This window comes from Rhinolophus sinicus, chromosome 11, assembly GCF_057876585.1.
Source record: "Rhinolophus sinicus isolate RSI-liver-muscle chromosome 11, RSI-T2T, whole genome shotgun sequence".
Classification (NCBI taxonomy): Eukaryota; Metazoa; Chordata; class Mammalia; order Chiroptera; family Rhinolophidae; genus Rhinolophus; species Rhinolophus sinicus.
Window position 1 is genome coordinate 18,287,626 of NC_142511.1, and position 24,029 is coordinate 18,311,654.

Below are 24,029 nucleotides of genomic sequence, written 5' to 3' on the forward strand. Positions count from 1 at the left end.
TACCAAATGTCCATTTCAATTTGAGTTGTGTCAGTATCACTACAATGGAGGTTATTTAGATTCCAGAAGGCTTCCTTCTGGTCAGAGTTGTTAGCTTTCAGTGATGAACCCACCAGCACAGGTACTCACCGTCCCCTCGTCCATGTTGATTCATCCTGAAGTTGTTGGTTCTTCATAATTTTAAGGTTGTGATAAAGAACTCCCCGGAACTATTTCAAATGTGAGATAGGTTTTCTGATTCAAGAAGTCCCTGGGAAAATATGGTTCTCCACCATATGGTGCTGTTGTGTTTTTAGCATACTAAAATTTAAAAATAAAATGTTTGGAGTGTTCAGTTTTATCTATTGCATCTACTGACCTCCAGGAAAATCAGAAAACAAAAAACAAATTAATAGCTTATAATGCTTTTAAGCAGCTAGAATTCTAGCTGTTAGTGCAATCAGAGCAAACTTATGCAAGACCGTGTGACAGCATTTCAGTGTGTACACAGGTAACACAATGAGGAAGTGCTTATTTCAGATCGTTCCACGGCTCCTTAAAATGAGAAGAAAATTTTCTAACAATTCAACCTCTTCAGTGTAGTGCAGAGAATGTTTGAGACCCTTTCTGAAAAGGTGCTGGCTTTAGACTCTGTGTAGGTGTATTGGTTTCCTAGGGCTGCGTGACACATTACGCAGGGTGGCTTAGTACAACAGAAATTTATTCTCTCACACTTCTGGATGCTAGCAATCTGAAATCAAGGTGTCAGCAGGACCATGCTCCCTCCAACGGCTCTAGGAGAGAATCTGTGCAATGCTTTTCTCTTAGCTTCTGGTGTTGCCAGGAATCCTTGGCATTCCTTGGCTTGAATCACATCACTCCAATTGCTGCATTGGTCACATAGTGTTCTTTCTGTGTCTGTCTCTTCTCCTCTTATTATAAGGACACCAGTCATATTGGATTAAGGACCCACTGTATGACCTCGTCTTAACTAACTAGACCTGCAATGACCCTATTTCCAAATAAGGTCCCATTCTGAGGTTCTGGAAAAGACATGAATTTCAAGACGATGTAGTTCCCGATGTAATTGGGGAAATGGATACAGGAAACTATAATGTAAAATAATGTGTTCAAGTGGTAATGGTTACAGATTACCATGGACAGATGGAGGAGTGAGTGATTGTGACTACAGGGTAGTCATGGTCAGGGTTAGGGTTAGGGTTAGGGTTAGGGTTAGGGTTAGGGTTAGGGTTAGGGTTAGGGTTAGGGTACCGTGGAGGCAGTAGCGAGCTTGAAGGATAGTAGCGGCAGGCCTGTAGGATGACTGGCTACCAGATGGCAGAAATAGGCAAGCTGGGCATTCTGGGCTGAGGAACCAGTCTGAGTAGGCACAGAGGTGCAAACGTGCATCTAGTGTGTGGCAGGCTCAAGACCAGCGTGTAAGGCTAGAGGACAGCATAGCCTTTGAGTAGGGTTGCCTGTGTTGTGCTGGCCATTGGGAAGGGATGGAGAAGGGAGAAGGGTTAAAGTGCAGGTGGAAGGAAGGGAGATACGGAGGTAAGGGGCGCCTAGTCATTCATCTCCGTGAATGACTGCCATACAATGGGATCTTTGAGGTAGCAGTTAAGGGGAGAATTTAAGGAGCCGCTGAATCACCTTTCCCTAAGGGAGCTCTAGAAAACCTTGCTGGACTCCCAGGAGCTGGACTCGATGATATCTATGCTCCCCTTCAGCTGTCAACTTCTGTGACTATTAGGTAGAAATATATCCTGCCTCCCTCACCAGTTATTATGCTTTTGTTCCCTCCCTCTTTTCTTCCTGTCAAGCATCTTCCAGACACTGAAGATACAATAGTGAGCAAGAAGATAAAGACAGCATCATTCTAATCCCTTCCCTGTAGCATTAGCACAAGGAGCACATAGTAGGTTCTTCATAAATGTTACTTTGAATCAAATATGAGTGAGAAAAAATGACAAGTAGTTTTGCTCTGGGTAATAATTTCTGCTTCAGAATAGAACTGATTTGGAAGATGATTTCAGGAATCTCCTTAGGAGGTGGAGAGTAGGTGGCTGCTTACATGTGTTTGATTTCTGAGTCATCAAAAAGTCTCCTTTGCCTCCCAAAATAACCTCCTTCATCCAGGCTGTTGGTGCTTTTAATTCCACTGTTGGAAGTTAGTTTTCCTCTGTTAAAAGGTAAAAGCCCTATGGAGAGAGGGTATCCATTTACCCTCATCAGTCTTTTGTACCTTAACATGAGGGATTTTCTCAGCCTTTTCTGCAGGCTGAAAAAGGTTTTTGAGAAAAACACATGAAGGACAAAGGGGACCCGGGGAGGAGTACTGCACATGCAAAGGTAAATTTTAGCAAAGGTCAGGATTAGCAGTTTGGATGAACTGACCCTGGGTATATAGTCCCTTGGCCTAGGAAAATCCGTGATTATTCATTGGCTGGTATATGTTGGACAAGAAACGATTATTTCTGTTGTAAGTTTTATGGCTACAAAACTGTTGTTTATGTGTTTTCTTTTTTCAAAAGAGCAATAAATCCCACCTCTCTCACTGTCATTGCAACAAAAATAATCTGTAGTCTTTTTTGACAAGGCTGTGTTACATATGGTTCATGTGAGCACTTGTTAGCAAGGCTAATGACAGCTACTGTAACAAATATCCCCCAAAGTTTCATTGGCTTGTGCCAGAAGTTTCTTTTTTCCTTCACATCACAATATGATTCAAGTTGACTGGGGAGGGGAGAGGGTGTGCCACATAGTCTTTCAGGGATCCAGGCTCCGCCCATGCTGTACGTCCACCATCTTTAATACTTGGCTTCAAGGTCACACTAGCCTCATCTGGAAGGCATGCCAGGGGGAAGAGAAAGCATGTAGAGAAAGTACACTTACATTTAGCTGGCCTGGAAGTGAAACACGTCTCACCTTACATTTCATTGGTGAGAATTAGTCCCAGAGACTCACCCAGATGGAAAGAGTCTGGGAAATGTAGTTTAGCTGTGTGCCCAAGAAGAGGAAGCAGCCCTGGTGAGACTCCAAAATCATTTACATGTTTTCCTTCTGTCGGTGACACATCCTGACCCTTGGTGGTTGTCATTAAGGGTACACGGGACAAGAGAGAATAGCAGTGACCTGAGAACTGTCCAGTGTTTCGAAGGGTGTGAAGTCGTTCACAATGCTTGGTGAAGGGCGTCATTCTGTTGTTGGACTTTTGCTGTGTAAGGGAGACCGAAGTCTTGAGTCAAAGAAATGTCTCTATTTTGCTTGTTCGTTTAGTTGTTTTTTTAATGGAAGTAGGAAAAGCTAATGGAAATCTCCCTCTCTACACCATGGAATCATGTGGAATAGGAGTTTTGAATGGTGTGACTTCTGTATATGTTTCAGTTCCCTTTGGAGGAAAGAGTAGATTAGTATTTGGAGACGATTTGGAGACCTTCTAGTCCACCTCCCTCATTGTGTAGATGAGGGAACCGGGGGGGTAACTGAGTCATCCAAATTTGCATAAAAGCAAGTTAGTCTCAGACCCCGTTTTCCAGATTTCTGATGTTCTTCCCACTACCACAGTGCTATTCCCTAGAGAACTACTTTTCAGAGAATAGATCTGTCCTGGTGGAATCAGCAGACACCGACAGAAGAGAGGAGGCCTGACCAGGTGAAATCAAGATGTTCCTTCTAGCTCTGAGATTCCTTGATTGATTGTGTTTAAGTACATGACATCTGATTGTATAATCCCTGGCCTGACAGTAGCGATGCAGCCCTCCAAGGATTTGTAACAGAATCTCAGTTCTTCGCAGCTGTTTCTTTAATTCATTTTTATCTTTTTTAAAAGCTATGTTTATTTTTAAAACATATTTTTTTGTAATTGTAAAAGTAAAAATTTTAATTATGGAAATTAAGTAAATGTATACAAGTATAACAAAAATATATACAAATATAACAGAGAATTGCCTATAATTCTATAACTTGACAGTGCTGCTATAAACACTGTTAATGTTGACCATTTTTCAATACAGGAATATTTGTATACTCACACACAATATAATTAGAATGAAATATTATACAATATGAAATAAATGCTATGCAACTCTTAAAATATTTCGTATTACTTAATGTGAAATATTATACAATCCTTAAAATTGTTTTAAAGTAAGTCCTGATATGGAAAAATGCTCATACTCGTATATATTTGTATAATTATGCAGAATATAATTAGATTAAAATTCTAATTTTATTGGTCTTGTCTGTTTTGTTTTTTTATTTGCTCTTCAATGGAAATCTCCCCTACACCTTAAATAAAATTCTAATTATGTTGTGCTTATGTATACAGATCTATATGAGCATGGCTCCATATCATGACTTATTTTAAAACAATTTTCTAAGGGTTGCATAGTATTATCATACATCTCGTGGCAAAACACTATGCTGAAAGAAACAGCGCCGGCGGGGAGGAGGGAAGCAGTTGTCTCTTCCGTTCTAGGCCCTGATGTTGTGCTGCTCTTCTCCCAGGGTATCAGCAGCCTGTTCAGCTCTCTGAAAGTCGTCCGGCTGCTGCGTCTGGGGCGCGTGGCCCGTAAGCTGGACCACTACATCGAATACGGAGCTGCCGTGCTGGTCCTGTTGGTGTGTGTGTTCGGGCTGGCTGCTCACTGGATGGCCTGCATTTGGTACAGCATCGGGGACTATGAGATCTTCGACGAGGACACCAAGACCATCCGCAACAACAGCTGGCTGTACCAACTGGCAATGGACATTGGCACCCCTTACCAGTTCAACGGGTCTGGCTCGGGGAAGTGGGAAGGTGGTCCCAGCAAGAATTCTGTCTACATCTCGTCGTTGTATTTCACCATGACCAGCCTCACCAGCGTGGGCTTTGGGAACATCGCCCCGTCCACAGACATCGAGAAGATCTTTGCAGTGGCCATTATGATGATTGGCTGTAAGTATGGCAGTTGCTGGGGCTGGAGGGGGGTGCGTGGCGGGGGCCGTCCCTTCTATGAGCTGGACATAGAGTCATGGCTGCAGTGTCACAGGATCAGGGTGTAATAACTTAAAATAAAGGAGAGAATTCTTTTTAAAAGACTAACCTTATAGTTTTCCTGATAATTAAAGAAGTACATGTTTGCTGCAAAGAAATTTAGAAAATGCTATATAAAGCACAAAGTAGAAAATAAAAACCATCCATTATTCTGCCTCTCCGAGACAAATGCTATTATTACCTTCTGGTCTCTCCCTCACAGATTGTTTTCTATCCATATCTGAACACATAGATACAGATTTTTATAAAGTTAAAATGAGGTCATGCTATACATACAATTTGGTAAACTGCTTGCTCATAGAGCAGTAGCTTGTGGAAGTCTTTTCATATCAATTTAGACATAGCGGTACATCTGTGTAGTCTAATATGGTACCAGAAAAAGAATGTATGAAAAAAGAATGTTAAATATCTCATTATCTTTCATATTGATTACATGTTAAAATGGTAATTTTTTTTACATAGGGGCTTAATGAAATATTCTATTACGATTAATTTCATATTTCTTTTTTTTAATGTGGTTCCTAGGAATATTTTAAATCTTTCTGTTGGAAGCGCTGGCCTAAATCAACATTTTTGATGTTTGCTTGATGGTTGAGAAATGTTCCAAATAGGGGAAAAAGAAAAAAAAAAAGCTCTTGTTCAGTTGAGAAGTAATGAGTAATTGGATTAACTTGACTAGACTTGAAAAACAAAAACAACCCCAGCTCTTGAGCAAGGTCCTTAAATCTCAATAACTTACCCGTTAACCATTGTGTAGCTGTTGCTATTGCCAGTTCTGGAAATGTGCTTCGGTTGGAGACCATGGGCTCCCTTCCCAAAAGGGAACCTTAGGGCAGGTTCACCTAACTGGACTGGGGAAGCACATGAACTTGAGTGGACTGAACTCATGGTGAACCTGTCAAGAGTACCCTCTTGGCACTTTAGGGACAAATTATGACATGGGAGAGGATAGTCCTCCCGTGAAACCTCAGCTTGACTCTGGTTCCAGCATGTAGCAACTGTTTTGCTTGATACGGTCCTCAGAGTGGAGTTGACATATCAATTGTACTAACCAGGGAGTTCTATGACCAGGGAAACCTGAGGCTTCAGCTTGTCATGCTTTGTCCAACCCACCGAGAGATCCAGTGTCCCCTTCTGAGAATGGATCTTCTTATCCCAAATTGTCACATTTGCTGCCAGCCTCCTTGTTTTGCAAGCACCTCAACCATGTCTGATGCAGTCCTCTCTGCAAGGCACAGAGCTTGCCTCTGAGTATTTTGCTGAATGTATCTGAGGGGTAATTGATTTGTGGGAAGTGTGTGCCAATGGCGCTTTAGGGTTTGCTCCTTGCTTTAAAATGGGTTTTAATAGAGATGATTGCCTGACCATGGGAAACAGCGATAAGTAGCTGTAGGTGGTTAATTGCTTTAGTTTAATTAGACCTAGAGGTGCTTTCTCGTGTTGTGTAAAAGTATTTAAGACCTTTGCTCTTCTAGGACTGTTTCAGCCTTAACAGCACCAGTTTTTCTAGGCAGTGCTTGCAGCATTTTTGTGAGCCTTGGGGCACCCAGTAAACAACCAGATAGATATACTGTGTCAGGGCACATTTCTGTCTCTTAGAGGGGAAGATGAGACACTTGTCAATTGAAATACCTCATTATATCCATCACAGAAAATTTGCTAAGAGTGGTCAGTTAAAAAATGGGTCCCATTTCTTGGGCTCCCCAAGGGCTTTCAAATGCAGGGAGACTTCCTTGCAACTTTTTACCTGACAGAAAAGAAAAAAAGAAAACAGTTATGATGCATATAATAAGGTTAAACAGTTTATTTCTCCAAAACCATTCTTTTGTGGAGAGCATATTTCCCGGGTACAGTCTCCGAGGAAAATCTCAAATAATTATTCACCTCTTTCTCTCCCTACCTTCTCAGAGTTGAGTGACGTTTCCATTTCTTTAAATAAAGTGTAATACACAGGTAGTCTCACCTCTGCGTTATGTAGCCGGGTCTGATGTGTAGGTAGGCAAGTCTAATTAACAGTAACACCATTTCGTGAACACGTGTTATTTGTTAGTCGCTGTGTAGGTTTGCTACACACTATTTCTACTGATCACCAGCATTCTATACCTGAGAGATTATTATCTCCAGCTTATAGGGAATGGAAGCTCAGAGAAGTTAACTCATTTTCCCAGGAACGTGGGGCTGGGAAGCAGGATAGACAGGATTCGGATCAGGCCCCTCTGAATTAGAAGCTTGGTTCTTCCCACGAAGCCCCCCCCGTGTTGGTATGATTTACAGGGTCTACCAGCCTGTCCACACAGACTTACCAACACTTTGAAAATTCTCAACAAGCCAGCAGTTCTCCACCGGAAGCTTTTTGTATGCTTGTCTGTTGTTGTTGTTGTTTTAATTTAAGAACAAGATTTGGTACAGACTCAGGACCAGATGCTTCAGAAACTGGCCATTTTTCAGCAGCCTGTCACAGTTACAGCTGTTCCATTTTCTGTGTGACGTGTCTGACAAATTCTTGTACTAACATTGTGTGGCACTCTGAGTAATTTGATGGCAATTATCTTTTTAAACTCACATTCCAGACAACCTTTGTTCAGGATAAGTGCTGACGTCTTATTAGATTTGCGGGGTTCTCTTTTATCTTGCTTTGCCTATGTGTGCACCCATGCACACTTACGTCCTTGCTGCATGACTCAAGGGATTGGACTGACCCTGGAATTGGCGTCTCTGGTGACAGGGACCATTGAGGACAGCCTGCATTTATGCCAAAGGGTCAGTGCTTCTCTCTCCCTAGGTATCCCAGCAATCAGGTGCAGCATTCCTTAAGGGGTTTAAGGAAACACAAAGCCAGTGGCCTTTTGAAATACTGATTATACTGCAATGTTTTACCTCTTGGAGTTGAATTTTACATGCATCGGTAACAGTATTTCTTGGCTATTCTGTTGCAGTGTGTTAGCTGTGGTGCAGATTACCCAGAAGCCTTCAGTTGCTTTTCCTCTCTGCTCTCTGGCACTGAATAGCTCATTATAACTCGGCTAATTCCCCAGAGGATGCCAGGAAGCAGGAAAACTAAGTATTTTCAATTTTGCCCATCTTCCTCAGTTCTGATAAAAATTGCAATAGGAAGAAGTGAAAACTGTTGGCTACAATGAGTATTTGTGATTAGCTATGGGTGTGATGATCTACCGTGTCTCCAACTGCCTGGTTTTATGTCTGACTTCCATTCTGGCATTCTTGGCCTGGGCCAGGGGCAAGCCAGCCCCTGCCCCGATCGCCCTGCCCTCCTCGCCTGGGTCTCCGGGGGTCTCCTGCAAGGGCTTCCCCCGAGGTGTGGTGAGTGGACCCCTCACGTCTTTTTTATACATCTCCTGTATGTTGGTGATGCTGAGAGAAGCACATGGCCACTCTGGCCCTCTCCGTGACGCATGGGAAGGGATGTACCCTTTTCAATGGGCACCTACTGAGGCCTCCCCGATAGAACCAACTATGTGCTGAGGATTTGGAGACTACCGCTGTGACTCTCCGAGAGTCCGAGGTCTGACATGGTGGGGGCTGTGGGAAGCCCAGAGACAAGCCCTGCCACCAGCCAGTGACTAAGGCCTGGAGATGGAGCCCTCACTGTGAGCTGAGCCTGCCCCAGGCCTCTGAGGGATCCTTAAAGAAGGAGGGACGGTTTGGAGGAAGAGTTCCTTCATCTGGGAGGTTTCCATCTCAGGTCAGGGACACGCATCTATCTTGGGGAGCTCTCCAGGGAGAATTTGATGGTGAAGAGACAGTTCCCATTTTCTTAAATGGGATTTGCACTTTTCTGATCCTCTCCTCATAATGTCATTGCTGTCACCCTGTCATTATAATTAAGCCTCATTCATTTCCTTTCTCTCTGACAGTGGCAGGGGGTCTAGACATTGTTCTCCTACTCCAGACACTCTCCACTCCCCACAATGCACATTTGGTCTGCTCTCTCAGCACCGCATGACACCTGTGTCTTTGAATTCATTTCTTTCTTCCCCGTCGTCCCCCATCTCAGTTCCTTCAAACCATAGCAGAATGTCAGTGCTGAAGGGACCTCTGGGAGCATCTGTTTAGTCCTGAACAGCCAGTCCTCTAGTTCTGCTGGCCAGATCTCACCCTCATCAGTATTTTAGTCAGCCCACCACCCCATCCAGGCCTGGGAGCTCACAGAGAGTAACTGGGCTCCTTATATCACCTTCTGTCTTGGAGGGAAGGGACAGCAGTGACCTGCACCCCTGGACCTTTGACCACACTCTCTTACCTACTTGCAGCATGCTTTGTGGCCTCATTTCAGCATAGATTGCTATTTGCTAGCAAATATGGATTTTTCCCTGCCTCTTTCGTGATCACAGTTAAACATTTCTTATTTCTTTCCATTTCACCTTTACTGAATATGCCTTTTTGCGTTCTATATCAATATACTGGTTTTTCTAAACTGATGTGGGGCACATCTCCCAGGAGGCTGTAAAGATACTCTGAGGAGACTTTAGACACATAGTAGGTGCTTAATAAATAGTATAGATTTGTTGAATTTGAACACTTGAGAAGGCTTTGGAGTTTTGGAAATGGTCTTCAGTGGTATCAGCAAAGCTTCTCTACTAGGATATGGGTTGTGCTGCTGGACAGAGACACGGAGTAATGTAATAGTAGCATCAACAAAGCACGTATTTCCTGAGAGTTTAGGGTTGGTCTGGCTGCTCTGCAGTCGTCAGCACGTGACTTCCATATCAGGATCTCCTGTGGCTGTTCTGGCTTCCGCCATATGTTCTTTTTTCCCCTAGAAAGTAGAAAGAAGAGGAAGGGGAAGGCTGGCTGAACTCTTCGACTTTGAGAAGAAGGCTAAGAAATTGTCCGTCTTACCTTTGTTCATATCACATTGGCTGGAACTTGGTAACCTGGCCATACCTAGCTGCAAAGGAGGCTGGGAGATGTAATCTTTATTGTGGGTGGTCACGTGCTCAGTAACCTAGACAAGGAGAACAGCTAGTGGGGAACAACCAGCTATGTCTGACTGCTGCAGCTCTCCTTCCTCTCCTCATCTCCCTTCAATTGTTACCAGCAAACATTAGCCCTCCGTGACAGGCAGCCCCTGTTGAGCTTTATCCCTGAATTGCTAGCTGAGAGACTGTGGTTCAAGGCCTAGATCTGCTCCATGCTTTGTGCTGTGCCCTTAATGTCTGTGGACCAGGGGGTAAGAGGCTCTCCTGACAATTTCATGGAAGTGAGAACTAAGTGAGACAATGATGTGTGACAGCGCTTGGAAAAAGCTGAAATGTATACATTCAGACGTTGTGATTCTATCGTTAATAATAGCAATTGTTTCTTGCTCTTCCTAGTTAATTTTTTCTTCCCTGTTCTTAGAAAAAAGAAAATAATAATTGTTACTCCCTTCTCAGAAGCATGAGGATGCTGTTTCATTTTATTTTGAGTTTATGTTTATTTGGGGAACTGGGGCAGTGTCCAGAATGCTGTAGGAAAAATAACTATCATTTCTCATTTATTCTTAGAGGATTTTTTTTCTAGCCAGCCAATCAGCTTATTTTTCTCTAGAACCCGATTTTTAAAAAAGCCTTGCCTGCCACTCTGCCTTTCAGATAGGTATTCCCATCTCTGACACAACCTCAGCCTACTATCTGTCTTCCACACCCCTTCCTCCTCTCCTCCAGAGACAATCTTTGATTACTTCCTCCTGGCTTTTGACTCATAGTTCTCTTGATACTCTTAAGGCCGGCATACCCTGCTTTGGGTCTATTCACTTGCTCTTCGAACTGTACAAATGTGCACTGCTCTTTCAATTGCTCTACGGAGTCTTTTGACTTCATAGTTAGCTTTCTTGCCTCGTGTATATTTGCTTAGCTCTCATGAAACTCTAGGCTTCCGGGGAGCAGGACCTGTGGGTCTCCTTGCCTGTCTTCTCCTTTGTGTCTGGGTACATGCTGTTGGAACGTGGGAAAAAGAGCCCGAGCTTTGGAGCCAGGCAATTCTTGCTTCCAGACTCACCTCTGCTCTTGATTAACGTTTTGATTTGGCAGTTTCCTCACCTGAAAATGGAGACACCAGGCCCTCCCCGACCAAGTCTTAGGGAAGAAAAATGAAATAAGGCAACACGTCTAACACAGCTCTTCACACATGGGATATTCAAACAATGGTCGTTCTCTTCGTGGTTCTCTTCTAGCATAGTTCTAGGAATCATCAAACAAGGATGTTTTTCAACCGTTAGCTACTCCTTTGGGTGTGCTCGGATTTAAGAGAATTTGAACTTGCATAAAACATCAGGTACAGAGCTGTATTTAATGTATAGGTCATTAAATATGCATATATCTGGATTGAGTTTCCCTAGATATAAAGCTTCATTTAAAAAAAAAAAAATGTTGGCCTGACTGCAGAGCAAGTTAGGGCAAGCTTGTAAGGGAGAAGAAAGTCATTCGTGTGCTCAGAGAAGCCTCTGCAGCATCAGCATCGCGGCCTGACCGGCAGCATCTTCACTCGGCAGGAAACAGTACCAAGAGGTGTGAGAGGGCTCCCCCAGACAGGGAGAGAAAGGACTAGAAGCATTCATGCACCAGGCACCCAAGACCTGCCAGGTGTCCTGCTGGGAGCTTTTTCCTACCCAACAACCCCATAAATAGGCTTTATTATCCCTGTTTTGCAGATAAGAAAACTAAGGTTCAGAGACATGAAGTAACTTACCCAAGGTCACAGGGTAAGAGGTGGCCGAATTGGGTTTTGAACCCAGTTTATGTGACATCAAAGGTGCACTTTATTTTGCTGCTTCCCTTGCTGATTACTTGAGGAGTGGAGGGGAAAATGTTCTCTATGTGTGATGTTGGGGAGGAGGGATAAACGTTCAGGAGAGAAGGGGCCATGGAAGGATTGCAGAGAGGGGGTCTTCTCCCTGGAAGCCTTCTCTAGAATTTTGAATGATAATTATATTGACAAAGTGTCTGATTCTGTGTGTTGTAGGAAGACATCCTTGTTCATAGCTGGATGACTACACTGGGCAGAAGAATTCACAACGAAAGTCTTAGATGTTAGGAAGCTTTGCTAGAGGGAAGCCAACTGGCTGAGGAGTATTATCTCTGACCTTGTAGATGTCCACATCATTTGCAAAATACTTGTTTCCTTTTTTAACGTATAATTTTAGTCACATGGAAATTATCAGGTGGAGATGTTGCTATCACCAAATCTTTTGTTTGTATGTGGTTTCTGGGTCTATTGTCCCCTTTGAAACACTCAGTACTTAATGGGCCAGGTCGTATTCTCTCTAAGTTTTGGATGAAGAAATTGTGGAGTAGAGTTAAGTCCTCACTGAATGCAGACTCTAAGCAAAAGGACGTATAATGTGCGAAACCAGTTTTACCATGGGCTAATTGATATCAATAAGAATTAAGTTCCTGTGGCATCTCATCAACGTTATAATGAAATGACCTGCTGTAATTTGCTGAAGGTCACACAGCTAGTAAGAAGCAGAGCTGGGCTCAGGCTCGCGTCATTCCTCCCAGCTCCATGTTTTTCCTGCTTTTCCAGATCACCACGATGGCCGCTGGTACTATAGCCACAGATCACAGGTTAGGCCGGTAGATTGTGGCAGCTGGTTCCCTTCATTGGATGTCCGTAGACCTTGATGAGAAGAGGTGAAGATGGGGGGAGAGTGGTTAAGGCCTCCATTCTATTTTCATCAAAGGAATTTATTCATCAATTTTCATACCTCTTGTGCTTTATCAAGCCTTTATTGTGGCTCTCCACCGATAGGCTAACAACTAACGATAGCTAGAGAGAAATCACACAGAAGAGAAAATAATTGTTTTCTCTTCTTTAGAATTGGTGAGAGGTTGAATGCCCACCAGAGAAGTATTTTCTAAAAATACATGAATAAATACGGTCTCTGAGAAACAAATGTTAGATTTACCTGCCAATTCCCCAGAACCTCAATCAATCAACAGTTTACCTAAGGACCTCTTTGTTTATTTCATAACATTATTTTTGGGTCTGCCGTATGCCAGGCCCTGTGTGAGTACAGTGGATGGAGCACTGAATGAGACGGATGCAACCTCACGTTGCTTGTGATCCGCTGGGGGAGCCAGAGGAGTAAGCGAGTAATTGCTCTGAAAAGAGATGAGTCTGTATTAAGGAAAGCACAGGCTGTGATGGAACATGTGCGGGGTGCCTCACCCAGTCAGGGGTCACGGAGGGGTCAGGGGTACCCACCCCATGCATTTGGGAACAGCCCTGCACCAGGCACTGAGGGCTTTCCTAAGATTTATCTCGTTGCATCTGTGTGCAGATGCCTCCCCCAGTGGACTTCAAGCTGCCTTCGCTCAGGGGCTGTGTGGGTTATTCTCTGGTCCACAGCGGCCTCAATAGATATTGAAGGAATGGAGGAAGGGAGAGAAAATAAGACATCATCCCTTCCTCAGTTTGCTTACAATCTGGCTTGGGAAATACAAATGCAAACAGGAAGAAGCGTGTAAAGATGGGAAGCAGAGGCTGTTCATGGAATAAGCCCCAGAGCCAGTCTGTGCCTTCCTGCTTCTGGGAAGACAGTGAGCGTGGTACTAAGGAGATTTTCCGTAGCCAGTGAATAATGGATAGGATTTCCTGACTTATAAAGATGGGTAGGTGAGACTAATACTAATCAGGGTAAGTTTGTGAGCATATGCTGTGTGTAGAAGAGTCTATACACCTTCTTCATTAAGTCTCCTGACACTTCTGCATCACAGGTGTTATAGCTGAGGGAACTGAAGCTCAGAGAGGTCAGTCATCTGCCCCCGGGCCACCCTTCTTGTGACTGGTGGAGTCAGAATTCAAACCCAGATCTCTGCCCCCGCCCTCACTGTTTCTCTGCCTGTTAGCACTGCTACCCCATGAGGGTGGCCTGGAGTAGAAGCCAGCAAGGAAAGCAGCCACCACCCCTTCCTGCCAAACAGGACAGTGGAAAGAGAGAAAGAACGAACAATCTGCTGATCCCAGAGGGCCTGAGTGCCAACTCTGTGCCTCCTGGCTTGTCAGCAGCTCAGGCCCCTTCCTGCAGTAGGCTTCGTGCTTGGTGACCCCCTTGCCCCCCAGTCAGGCTGTCACAGGCCAAGAGACAGGGATTGCCACAGGTGCAGTAAGGCTGATTTGCTGAATTTTTTGAACACCTAGATCTCAATCTTAAAAGATTGTCACTTAGAAAAACCACCAGAGGACACCAACAGTGATTCCTGGATTATACGGCTCGGTTTCTTAAACCAAAGGTGCCACAGCCGTGATAGTGGTCAGCTTGCTTCCATCACAGACTGCCCCCTTCTCCTGGACAGCACCCGCTTTGAATCCGTGCTACTCCGAGAGGACACTAGATAATGAGGATGGTTTCTGAAAGCTATCCCCACCTTCAATGAAATCAGTCAGGCCGCATGGACAACCGATGTTAGGTGAGGAACAGAATTTCAATTTCTAAAATCATTATAACATAGATAGTCCATGGGATCAAAAGAGATACGCATGGGTATGAATTCTGGCGCCACTACTTAGTAGTCAAGAGAACAAGCTACTTAATTCCTGAGACTGTTTCTTCTTCCGTAAGATGGGGCTGATGCAAGTTCAATGGCATAAAGGACAGGGAAGCCTCTGCCCTTTCAGAGCCTTTGTTTCTGCCTGGTGTCCAGCCCAGAGCCACAGATGGCCCGTTCGTTGATGATGATGCCATCCTCTGGCACCCTTGGTCTGCATTGTTTGTTCAACAGTTCAGCAAGGGACTTCGGTAGACGTTGGCTGGGGGTGGAGGCCGGAGGAGGTGTGTGCAAAGGTGGTGATGGCTTAAGGACAGCACAGTGCTTTGCATAGGGAAGAGCTCGATAAAGGTTTGTCTGTGGAACTACGTATCAAGATGAACATCTTTTGGTGAGGATGCCGCAAAACGCGTGGTGCGTGCAGGGCCGGCTCCATTAATCCTCACCTGATAGGACTTTGCAGACTCAAAAAATGTTTCCATTTTCACTTTTCCCCATTGTGGTCCTCTGTGCGTGTGTGAGAATAATTTTAGCTCTCATCAGCTAGAGGTCTGGCTCTGAATCATAGCTACGTGGTGATAAAAAACCCACTGTCACCACAAGAAATCTTGGCAAGGAGAAAAGTGTTGGTAGGGAGAGCAAATGAAAGAGCAGGAGGCTTCGAAATAGAAAATCAAATATGGAAAAGATCACCGATGAGCTCTGTAGAGTTGCAGGTGCCCTGCTTAGAAGGCTCACTGTGTTCAGAAGGGTGACCGCTGTTCCTAGTTGGCGGGGTGAGGAGAGGAGCTGGGCACCTCTGGGTTGGGGTAGCAGAGCCAGAGCAGGCCAGGGGAGCCCCTCTTCCTGATTCTAACAGCGCCGCTGAGGCCAGGCACCTTCTTAGAGCCCCGCAGGTTAGGTATGAGGGAAGCAGAATGCACCCATCAGGCAAACAACAGTGCCCTCCAAAGGGTCCCTACAAAACAAGGCCCTGATGTGCAGCCCCGCAGAGAGCAGTAGGCTGACCGCAGCTCTGCAGAGACAACACCGAGGGAGGGGCTCTCGGACCATGGGCCGGTCTGGCAGGCCCAGCCTTGCCAAGACCCAAGCAGGAAGGCAGGGGAGAGGCAGAAGCCACAGGTTCTCCCCTAATTGTCCTTTTGATTCCCTCTCTCCTGGGAAGCTCAGGTGTTTAATTACACTGAGCTGCGCTCACAGGCGGGCACTGGAGGCCTTGGCTGGAATCCAGCATCTTAACAAGTGGAAGGGAGGCAGCGTTTCTGAGCAAAGGCCTTTCTGGACACAGAGCGGCATGCGTGATTTGAGCCTTCCATCTTTGTTTCTCTCTCTCCCTACCCTTCCCCAGATATTTATTAAGCCCCTACTGTGTACCAACCACTTAGAAATTGTGTGAAGACAGATGCATCATCAGCCTTCCTTTTGCTGTGATAATTAATCAGATCCCCTTATCTCATGGGCACTCACAGAATTTTGGAATTGAGAAAGACCTCAAACGTTATGAAGGCCACTGACTCAGTAGATCTTTGAACCCCTGGTCTGAAGTTGAACGCCTCCAGGAATGGTCCCTTCCTCTTACAGATAAGCTCAAAGGTGCGCATTCCCCTATTACATAAAGCTAAAATCCCTCCCTATCATTCTGTCCCTTGTTCTTGGTACTTTACTCCTGGGACTTCGTGGGACAAGTCGAGCTTTTCTTTTACATAACGATGCTTCACATATTTGAAAACCATTATGTCTGCCTTGAGGCTTTACCTCCCCAAGAGGGATACCGCCAGCTTCTTCCGTACAGTTCTGAGAATTTTCTCCATCCTAGATAACGATGATCTCGTTTCTCTCCCCGTTTGTTTGTGTCTCACTTACGAGGGGCCCAAACTCAGCTGTCTGCCTGTCATTTGGCCAGAGCAGAACTGAGCAGGACCATTACTTCCTTCGTTTTGAAATCCCATTCATAGATTGAAAACGTCAGAACTAGAAGGGGTCTTAGAGACCATCTGTCCTAAAAGCGTCATCATGCACGTGAAAAGGTGAGGCCCAGAGAGAGGAGGTGACTCGACACGCTAGTAACAAAGCAACAAAAGGACGTAAGTCTCCCCAAATCCCAATCTTCCAGGTTTGAGCACTTTCCACCACTCCTCACCACGTCTATATATACATCTCCCTAGACTTAATTCCATTTTGTTTTTTTGACTATTACACCACACTGTTGATTAAAAGTTGACTGGTGCCCCGCTAGAAATCCTAAGTTGCAGAACTACTAACCGTGGAGGTTCTACTGTGAACCATGTGTTTACCATCTTCTGCTTTTACAGATGGCGTTTTGGATCCAAATCCATGATTTGACATTTATCCAAATGGGTCTTTCCATTTCCCCTGGCTGCTCCAATCTGGGAACATAGTCATGGAACAAAGTCATGGTAGTATGAACAATAGGATTCCTTTTCCTATCACTTTCTACAAGGTCATCAGAACCTAGCTTATGGGTTAAGGGCTATTAGTGATGTCTCATGCGGACTCAGGAGTGACCTTCACTGCCCTCGTCTTTCCTTCCTTGGCCACTCCTGTCGTGGACCACATGGTTTCCCAGCTGTGACCTCTACCTGGCTGGACGGTAGATCTTTTTCTCTACCAAAGTGCTAATGTTACTCCTTCCGTGTCACCCACAATGACATGCAGAAGCTCTGTACTTTGCTTTAATGTTGGGGGAAGTACCCTCCTCCCACCTGAGCTAAACTCTGGCACCAGGACAGAGCAGGATGACATCATGCTGCCCGAAATAGAAAGCTTTCATTTGACTTGCTTTTTAAAAAAAATAAATAAATTGAGTCTCTTTTCTTAGACCCTGACTGGGATTCTCTTCAGCTTGGGCTAGGAGACACGATGTAGTTGTTATATTCTCCCTTCCTTGCTCCTCTCACGAATCTCACCCTAGAGCAATGTTCCTAAACAAAGCTTGTTTTTGGCAAGCATCTATGCATGGAGAAACCACATTTCTACCATTCTTGGCTTTTGCAATTAGCTTTTTGGACCCAACTCCATAACTACCAGTAGGACAAGCCCTTCCCCCACAGGGTACAACTTCTTGGCACTTAAGGAAGGCTACTGTTCCTGGCCACTTGGAGGTGTCAGTCCTGGGAAGGGGACCTTAGTCCCCTGCACCAGTCTTACCTGAGTGACTCCTGGGGCCTTGCATGTGAGTCAATCCCAGTCTTCTTGCCTTCATGTGCCCGGATTCAGCTCTGACCAAGTTATCATTTTAGATTCCTTTTTGAGTATTTGGTTGCCTGTGAGATAATACGGTTTGCAAATGTTTTCCTCCATTCTGTGGGTTGCCTTTTCACTTTCTTGATGGTGTCCTTTGCACAAAGTTTTTAATTTTGATGAAGTCCAATTTATCTGCCCTCTTGGTTATTACCTCCCTAGCCTCATGTCATCCATGAATTTCATCAACATGTCACCAATTTGGGGGTGTTCTGGCCCATTTAATCATTCCTTCACGTTGTGCAGTACAAAAGCAGGGCACGCTGTAGGACCACTCCCCTACTCCCACTTCTTCAGAAACTTACAGGGGAGCTTCCTAAATCTATTTGTGAGAGAATCAGAGCAAATGTGAGAGAAAGCAGGGGATTAGTAGCAAAACAGGTAGCTCATCAATCCACAACTTGATTACGGATAGGGTAGCTGGACACACTGTCTTATGAATTTCACCCACTGGATGTCTCTTTTTGCCATGTAGTGAAAGGAGGCAGGGGAAATAGTTGTGGAAATCTCTTAATTTTTCTGAGATACTGCTGAAAGCTGGAGCCACGCCTGTCACTGTGCGGAACGACATATCAGCACTGCTCTCTAGTGGGTGCTCCTAAATGTGACCTGAGTCTGGGAGGAGACATGGGGGGCTGAACAGTGATATCTGACCCCACAGCCTCTTTTCATTCTGTCCCCTGCTACCATGTCCCCGATGGCAGCCAAAAATGCCTGTCACTTGCCCCGTATTAAATCACAGACCTGCTTTTCACAGTCAGCTCAGTCCTGGAGACTCGGCTGTGTCTAAGGCCCAGGTTTAGATGCTAAACTCCAGGCTTGGGGCAGGCAGAGGACTCGCATGAGGTCACATGCTGACCTTTCCACAACCAGCCCAGCTGCAAATAGTACCCACGACTCTACCTCTGGGGGTTCAGACAGGACTGGATTTGCCATCCACATTGCCTTCACCCAGCTGCTCCTCTGAGACCAGCTAAGAGAGATAGGGGGAGAATATGACTGAGTATACGGGTGAGGTCTGATTTGAGGGAGGTGAGAGCTTATACACTGGAGCAGGTGGATGTGACTTAGGGAGAAAGAGACTATTAATTCTAGTTGCCTGCACTGGGGTACCGCTTTGCTACAAATGAAGTGTATCATACACGTTATGCCACTTAGGCCTGATAGTAACACTGCTGAGGAAGTGAGGCGTGGAGCAGCTGACCGATTTTCCTGACATGACACAGCTACTGAGTGGAAAAACCAGAGCTTACACCTAAGTCTGAGGTATTCCTGCGACACCCACAGCTGCCCCTGAGAACCAGGATACACTGGGCTGTTTCCACCTTGTTCTTTCTTCCCTGAGATGGAAGGCATTTGGCTCACACAGAGCTCTCTTGCTTGAAACTGTCCGTGTGAACATTTATTATGAGCACCAGTCTCAGTTCGCTGGGATCAGGGCCACGTGTCAGGAACAGAAGGCCGAAGGACTGACTTGGGGGGAACCAGTGCTCGGCTCGAGGGAGGGTCTCCAGGGCCACCGGGATCGTGGTCGGGGTGAGCGACTGGTCACCTTGACGGTGCTCGGTGTGTAGAAACTCAGCGGTCTCAGCATGTCTTGCTTTTCTGTGGGTTGGTCAGTCAGGAACGTGACAATGTTGATGCTATTAAGAGCTAAGACTTACGGCCAAGGACTCTTAACTCATATCGACTCCTTTAATCCTCACAGCCCTGTGAGACAGGACTATTAGCATCATTCCCATTTTACAGATAGGAAAACAGGCATAGAAAGGTGAGAGGCCATTTTGCCTCAAAGCGGCTGGGACGTGGAGGAGCTGCCCAGATTCCGCTGTATACGCAGTGACTCAGAGAGCATTTCAGGATCCACTCTGCGCCAGGTCCCTGGGGGACAGTCAGCGTTCAGGGCATGGCTCTGTGTTTCCTCTGCTGATTCTTTGCTTCTGCCTCTTCCCCTCTAAGGGACTGAAGTTGTGGGGAGCGGTGAGGGAGGCCAGGGAGGCAGCCCCTATGGTGAAAACAGGCGATACAGGTGTTCTCCTCCATCCCTTGCCTTCCCTTAGCCCCTCACTCTCTGTATGGCTGTGGGAAGTTCCCAAAGCCACGAGTGACCCTCGGGGCCTGTTTCCTCATCTGTAGAGTGGAGATGGTGGTGTCTACCTGGCAAGGTGGTTGTGAGGCTTGGACATACTGTCTATGAAATCCCTGACATGGGGCCAGGCACATAGGAAGGACCAGATAAATAAGTGCTGGGGTCATTAGTCACTATTGTTATTATTATTCCTCTGTCTCCTCCTTTGTATACTCACCCCAGAGAGAGATGTGGCTGTTGCCTAGTGAGCACATACCGGAAGTCGGCCGAGCCTAGCCCCTCTTTCAAAAATGGTACACAGGTCCATGGAGTGTGCAAAGCTGGCTTCCCCACGCAGCCCAGCTCCAGAACCTTCTCTTGTTATGACATGACAGGCATTAGTCACTTATTCATACCACTGGCCTTTGGGATAAATTAAATAACAGCGCCCCAGAGAATTTCTCTGCATCTCTTCTACTGAGTTTATCAAGCCTCCCCCCTCAGCTGCGGGTCCACCAGAGATGGGGGCCTTGTGTGGTGGGGATGGGGAAAGGGGGGGCCTGGATAGAGGCTCGTGGGATCAGCGGGGACAGAAGCTTGAGAAGAATGCTTTCCTTCTGTACTGTGTGGAGGCTTCTGTGACGTCACCACTTTGCAGGGCTCTCAGCTGCTGCTTTCCCCCTTTAATCAGGCTTCTTGCAAAGCAGTTATCTCATTATTTAAATATTCTGCAGTTGAATGTTCTCACATTCATAACTTAATGACCTTAATTATGCATATTAGTGAGAAAAGTACTTGGCATGTCTTTGCTGGTATCTGCTGATGTTCCCGGTTCCACAGAGGCCATGAGTTGGGCTTCTAAGGGCACGTTTCCTGGTCAGGTACATAAAGAGATCACAGGACAAGAGAACTGCTAACGAGTCATGCTGACTGCAGCTCACTGTCCTCGATGGTTGGGTGTGCTGGGCACAGCTGTGCCCACTCTCACGAGTGGGGAGGAGGAGAGAGCAGTGTTTGGAGTGGCTTCAGTTCTGTGTCTGCCTCCAAGGAGCAGTTTTGCTTTTTTATGCCTCTAGGTTTCACCACCTGGAGACAGGAAACATAACTCTTATCTCTCCCTTCCTGAGAGGCAGATACATGGGGTAAATCTGTAACTCTGGACCAGAACTTTCCAGAGAGGAATTCAATGGGGAAAGCCTTGAGGGTTGACTCGAAGTGCGTTGTTCCAATGGGAAGGAGAAAGGGGCTTAATCTCTTGGTTATGACATTCCATTGTTTTCTAAACTTTTATTGGATGCCCGCTGTCTGCAGGGCACGCCATAGGTTACTTCCAGGTAACAAATAGACCTTTCTTTACTCTGAGCTTACATATCAACAACCATTTTCTGCTACTTGAGGATGTGATGAAATATATACGATGTCTACCATTCGTGCATAGACTAGTTAGAAGCAGTATTGCTGAGCTAGCCAAGTAGACAAGCCCGTTTGCCTAACTGTGCTTCCAGAGGTTTGACCTGATTCCCCGGTGCCATCAGCCCTTCCTGAATCCTCCCAGAGAGGTTGCCGATTTCACAGCCTGTGATTGTCCAGCATATTGTATTCATTTGTTTAACAAAAGATTGAGCAGCTAGATGCTGAGAAGAAATAAAACAATAAACAAAGTTGCCAGGAGGTGACAGATAAGTCCAGAGACAATTTTCCTGCAGTGTGAGAGGTCCTATGATTGTAGTCAAGTATTAGGGGTCAAGGAACAAGTGTTGTTTACTATGATCTGAATGCTAACTAGAGTTAGCCAGGTGAAAACATTCGAGATGGAAGGGCATGGAGGCAGGCCAAAGATGATAAAGCACTGGAAGAGAATGAAATGAGCTCTTATAGCTGAAGCGCAGGGGGAAAGGACCCCGAGCACGCAAGCATCAAGGCTCCCACAGAAAGTAGGGGCTTGCTGTGAAGCGTCGTCTTTCGTGTGCTTTCACCTGAGGGCAGGCGGAGCAATTCAAGGATTTTTCCGCAGGGAGATGTACTATTAGAGAATGGATTGGAGGTGAGCAAGACTAAAGGCAGAAACGACAGCCAGGATGTTTATGTATTATTTTAGTGGAGAGCTATTGACAATCTGAGCTACAGCAGTGCTAGAGAGGAGGGAGAGAGATGGAGGGATTCCAGAAGTATTGAGATAGTGGATGGACGGCTCTTGGCAATGTCCCTGCCTGGGGTTGGGGACAGAGTGTGCCACTGCACTGCTGCCTCCCCATGGGCATCCTTCCCGGCCAGGCAGGTAGAGGCAACATTTCAACAATGCCCCAAAGCATCACTTTCAGCCATATGGAGGGTGTGTGGGTGGCTGGGCAGGGACAGTGGGGAACAGACCGGCTGGCCAGCAGGGATGATGAATGAGCACGTTTTCCAAGACTTGCCTTTCAGCCTCCCTCCTACTGCCGCCACGTGCAAGGGTCTGGGACAACGTGGTGGCAGAGAGAGAGACCCCGTAGTCAACAACCAGGCAGCATCTGTCTTTGTTCTGTTTCCTGCAGTGCCCTTCGCTCGAGCTCTTCTGGGGCAAAACTGAAGAACTGCGGAGTCTTTAAGGAATTATTTTACTAAAGGAACAATTGGTCAGATGCTAAGAATCACTCCGCAGCCAAGCAACACGTGTAAATTTTGCCTACACCACAGAACTGGGGACCACTCAGTCTTGGTGAGGGCGTTGTGGGTGGGGTCGGGTGCCCTCTCCCCTCTCCTCCCTCTTCTCACTGGTTTGTTTGCTCGTGGTTGATGTTTTCTCAGGATTTATTCATCATGGTCTTCCCAGGGCTCCCTGTCCTTGGCCCTCTGGACCACCCATGTGTGCACCTTGGAAGGTTCCCAGCATCCTTGGCGGGCTGGGGGCTGGGGGGTAGCAGCCCTCAGCTGGCTGAGAGATGGTAGTGTTTGCAAAACGAAGGTTCCCAGTGTCCCCCAAATGCCTGAGCTTTGGAAGTCTCAGGTTTAGATGTTTGTTCTGAAATCACTACCCATTTATTTATTTTTCTCATCTGAGGCCGTAAGGACTTTGCTGCAAGGCCAGAGGCCCTGTGGTCCAGGCTGAACTCACGCCTGCATTCCGTACCCACCTTGCATCCTCCTTCTCTCCTCCTGTCTGTGGGAATGAGCACACTCACGAGCTGTCCCATTCCCGAGCGTTGCATTCCTTCCCTCTGGCTCTACCGTTCTCTTCCCACAGCTGTCTCTCATTCTCCTCTTCCTAAACAAGTTTGGAACTTCAGTTCTGAGCTGCAAAAGTGTTTCCCAGCAGCTTTGCAGGGTTTTGAAGGAGACTCTTGCTCTCCCCTCAGCCAGATTTTGAGCCCAATACCAGCTCAGAGACCACTGTCTGGGCTCAAAGCCTCTCACTTGGGAAGCCTCTCCTAGCAGCGTTCAGTTCCTTGGCTCTGAAACCAGTCTGTCAGTGGGGCCCCTTCCCCTTTGCTAGCTGTGGAAGAAACAGCTTCAGGGGTGGGGCCCCCACCCTTCTCGATCTCCTTTATACAACACAGGGGCTGCTGTTAACATGGATAAATGTCCAGTGGACGCGTTTTTTCTAAAACTGATCATTTGCTCCCCACCCCTAACTCTGATGCCCCAAACTGGGAGTCTCCTTGAAGTCACTAGAAAGAGAAACGGTTCAGTCTACTTTGGACTGTGTCTTAGAGCGTAAGGAGAAGGGGAGAAGGGACGATGTGGTGGGGTCTCTTGTTGGCCTGTTCCTGTTGTCATACGGGAGACCCTGCTCGCTCCGCCATTTGTTGTGCGGGGCGGCCTGCGGGTCTCAGCTCCCGCTCCCCACATAAGAACACAGGACATGGTGAGGCCAAAAAGGAACATCCACGGAGACACAGGTGGGGGAGTCATACCACTTTAGTCTCACTGGAGGCTGGATCCACACGATCCGCAACCTGTGTCCACTTCTCTGCCTGCCAACCCACTAACCGACTCACTACTCACTCTCGACTCGACTCACCAGCGCAGCCGCGGCAGTTATATCAGGGGCTAATGGCTAACTGGTAACAGCTGACGGCCAATTAGCCACAGCTGACAGCAATCCACTACCCGAGCCAGCACCGTTCCACATGAGGCCGAGAGCCTGGAAACCACTCTCTGGGACTCTGTCCCCACACTGTTCAATTCTACAGCCGTGGTGAAATGCCCT

General features: G+C 46.3%; 1 protein-coding gene across 3 annotated transcripts in view; it reads left to right on the forward strand.

The window, feature by feature from the left end:
• The window catches only part of KCNH1 (potassium voltage-gated channel subfamily H member 1), a 331,725-nt gene that overhangs the window by 128,724 nt on the left and 178,972 nt on the right, over positions 1–24,029 (forward strand). For all 3 annotated transcript variants that reach the window (XM_074322079.2, XM_074322080.2, XM_074322081.2), the window contains one exon: positions 4,492–4,921. In XM_074322079.2, the coding sequence (XP_074178180.1) occupies positions 4,492–4,921 (430 nt within the window). The remainder of the gene's footprint in view (positions 1–4,491; positions 4,922–24,029) is intronic.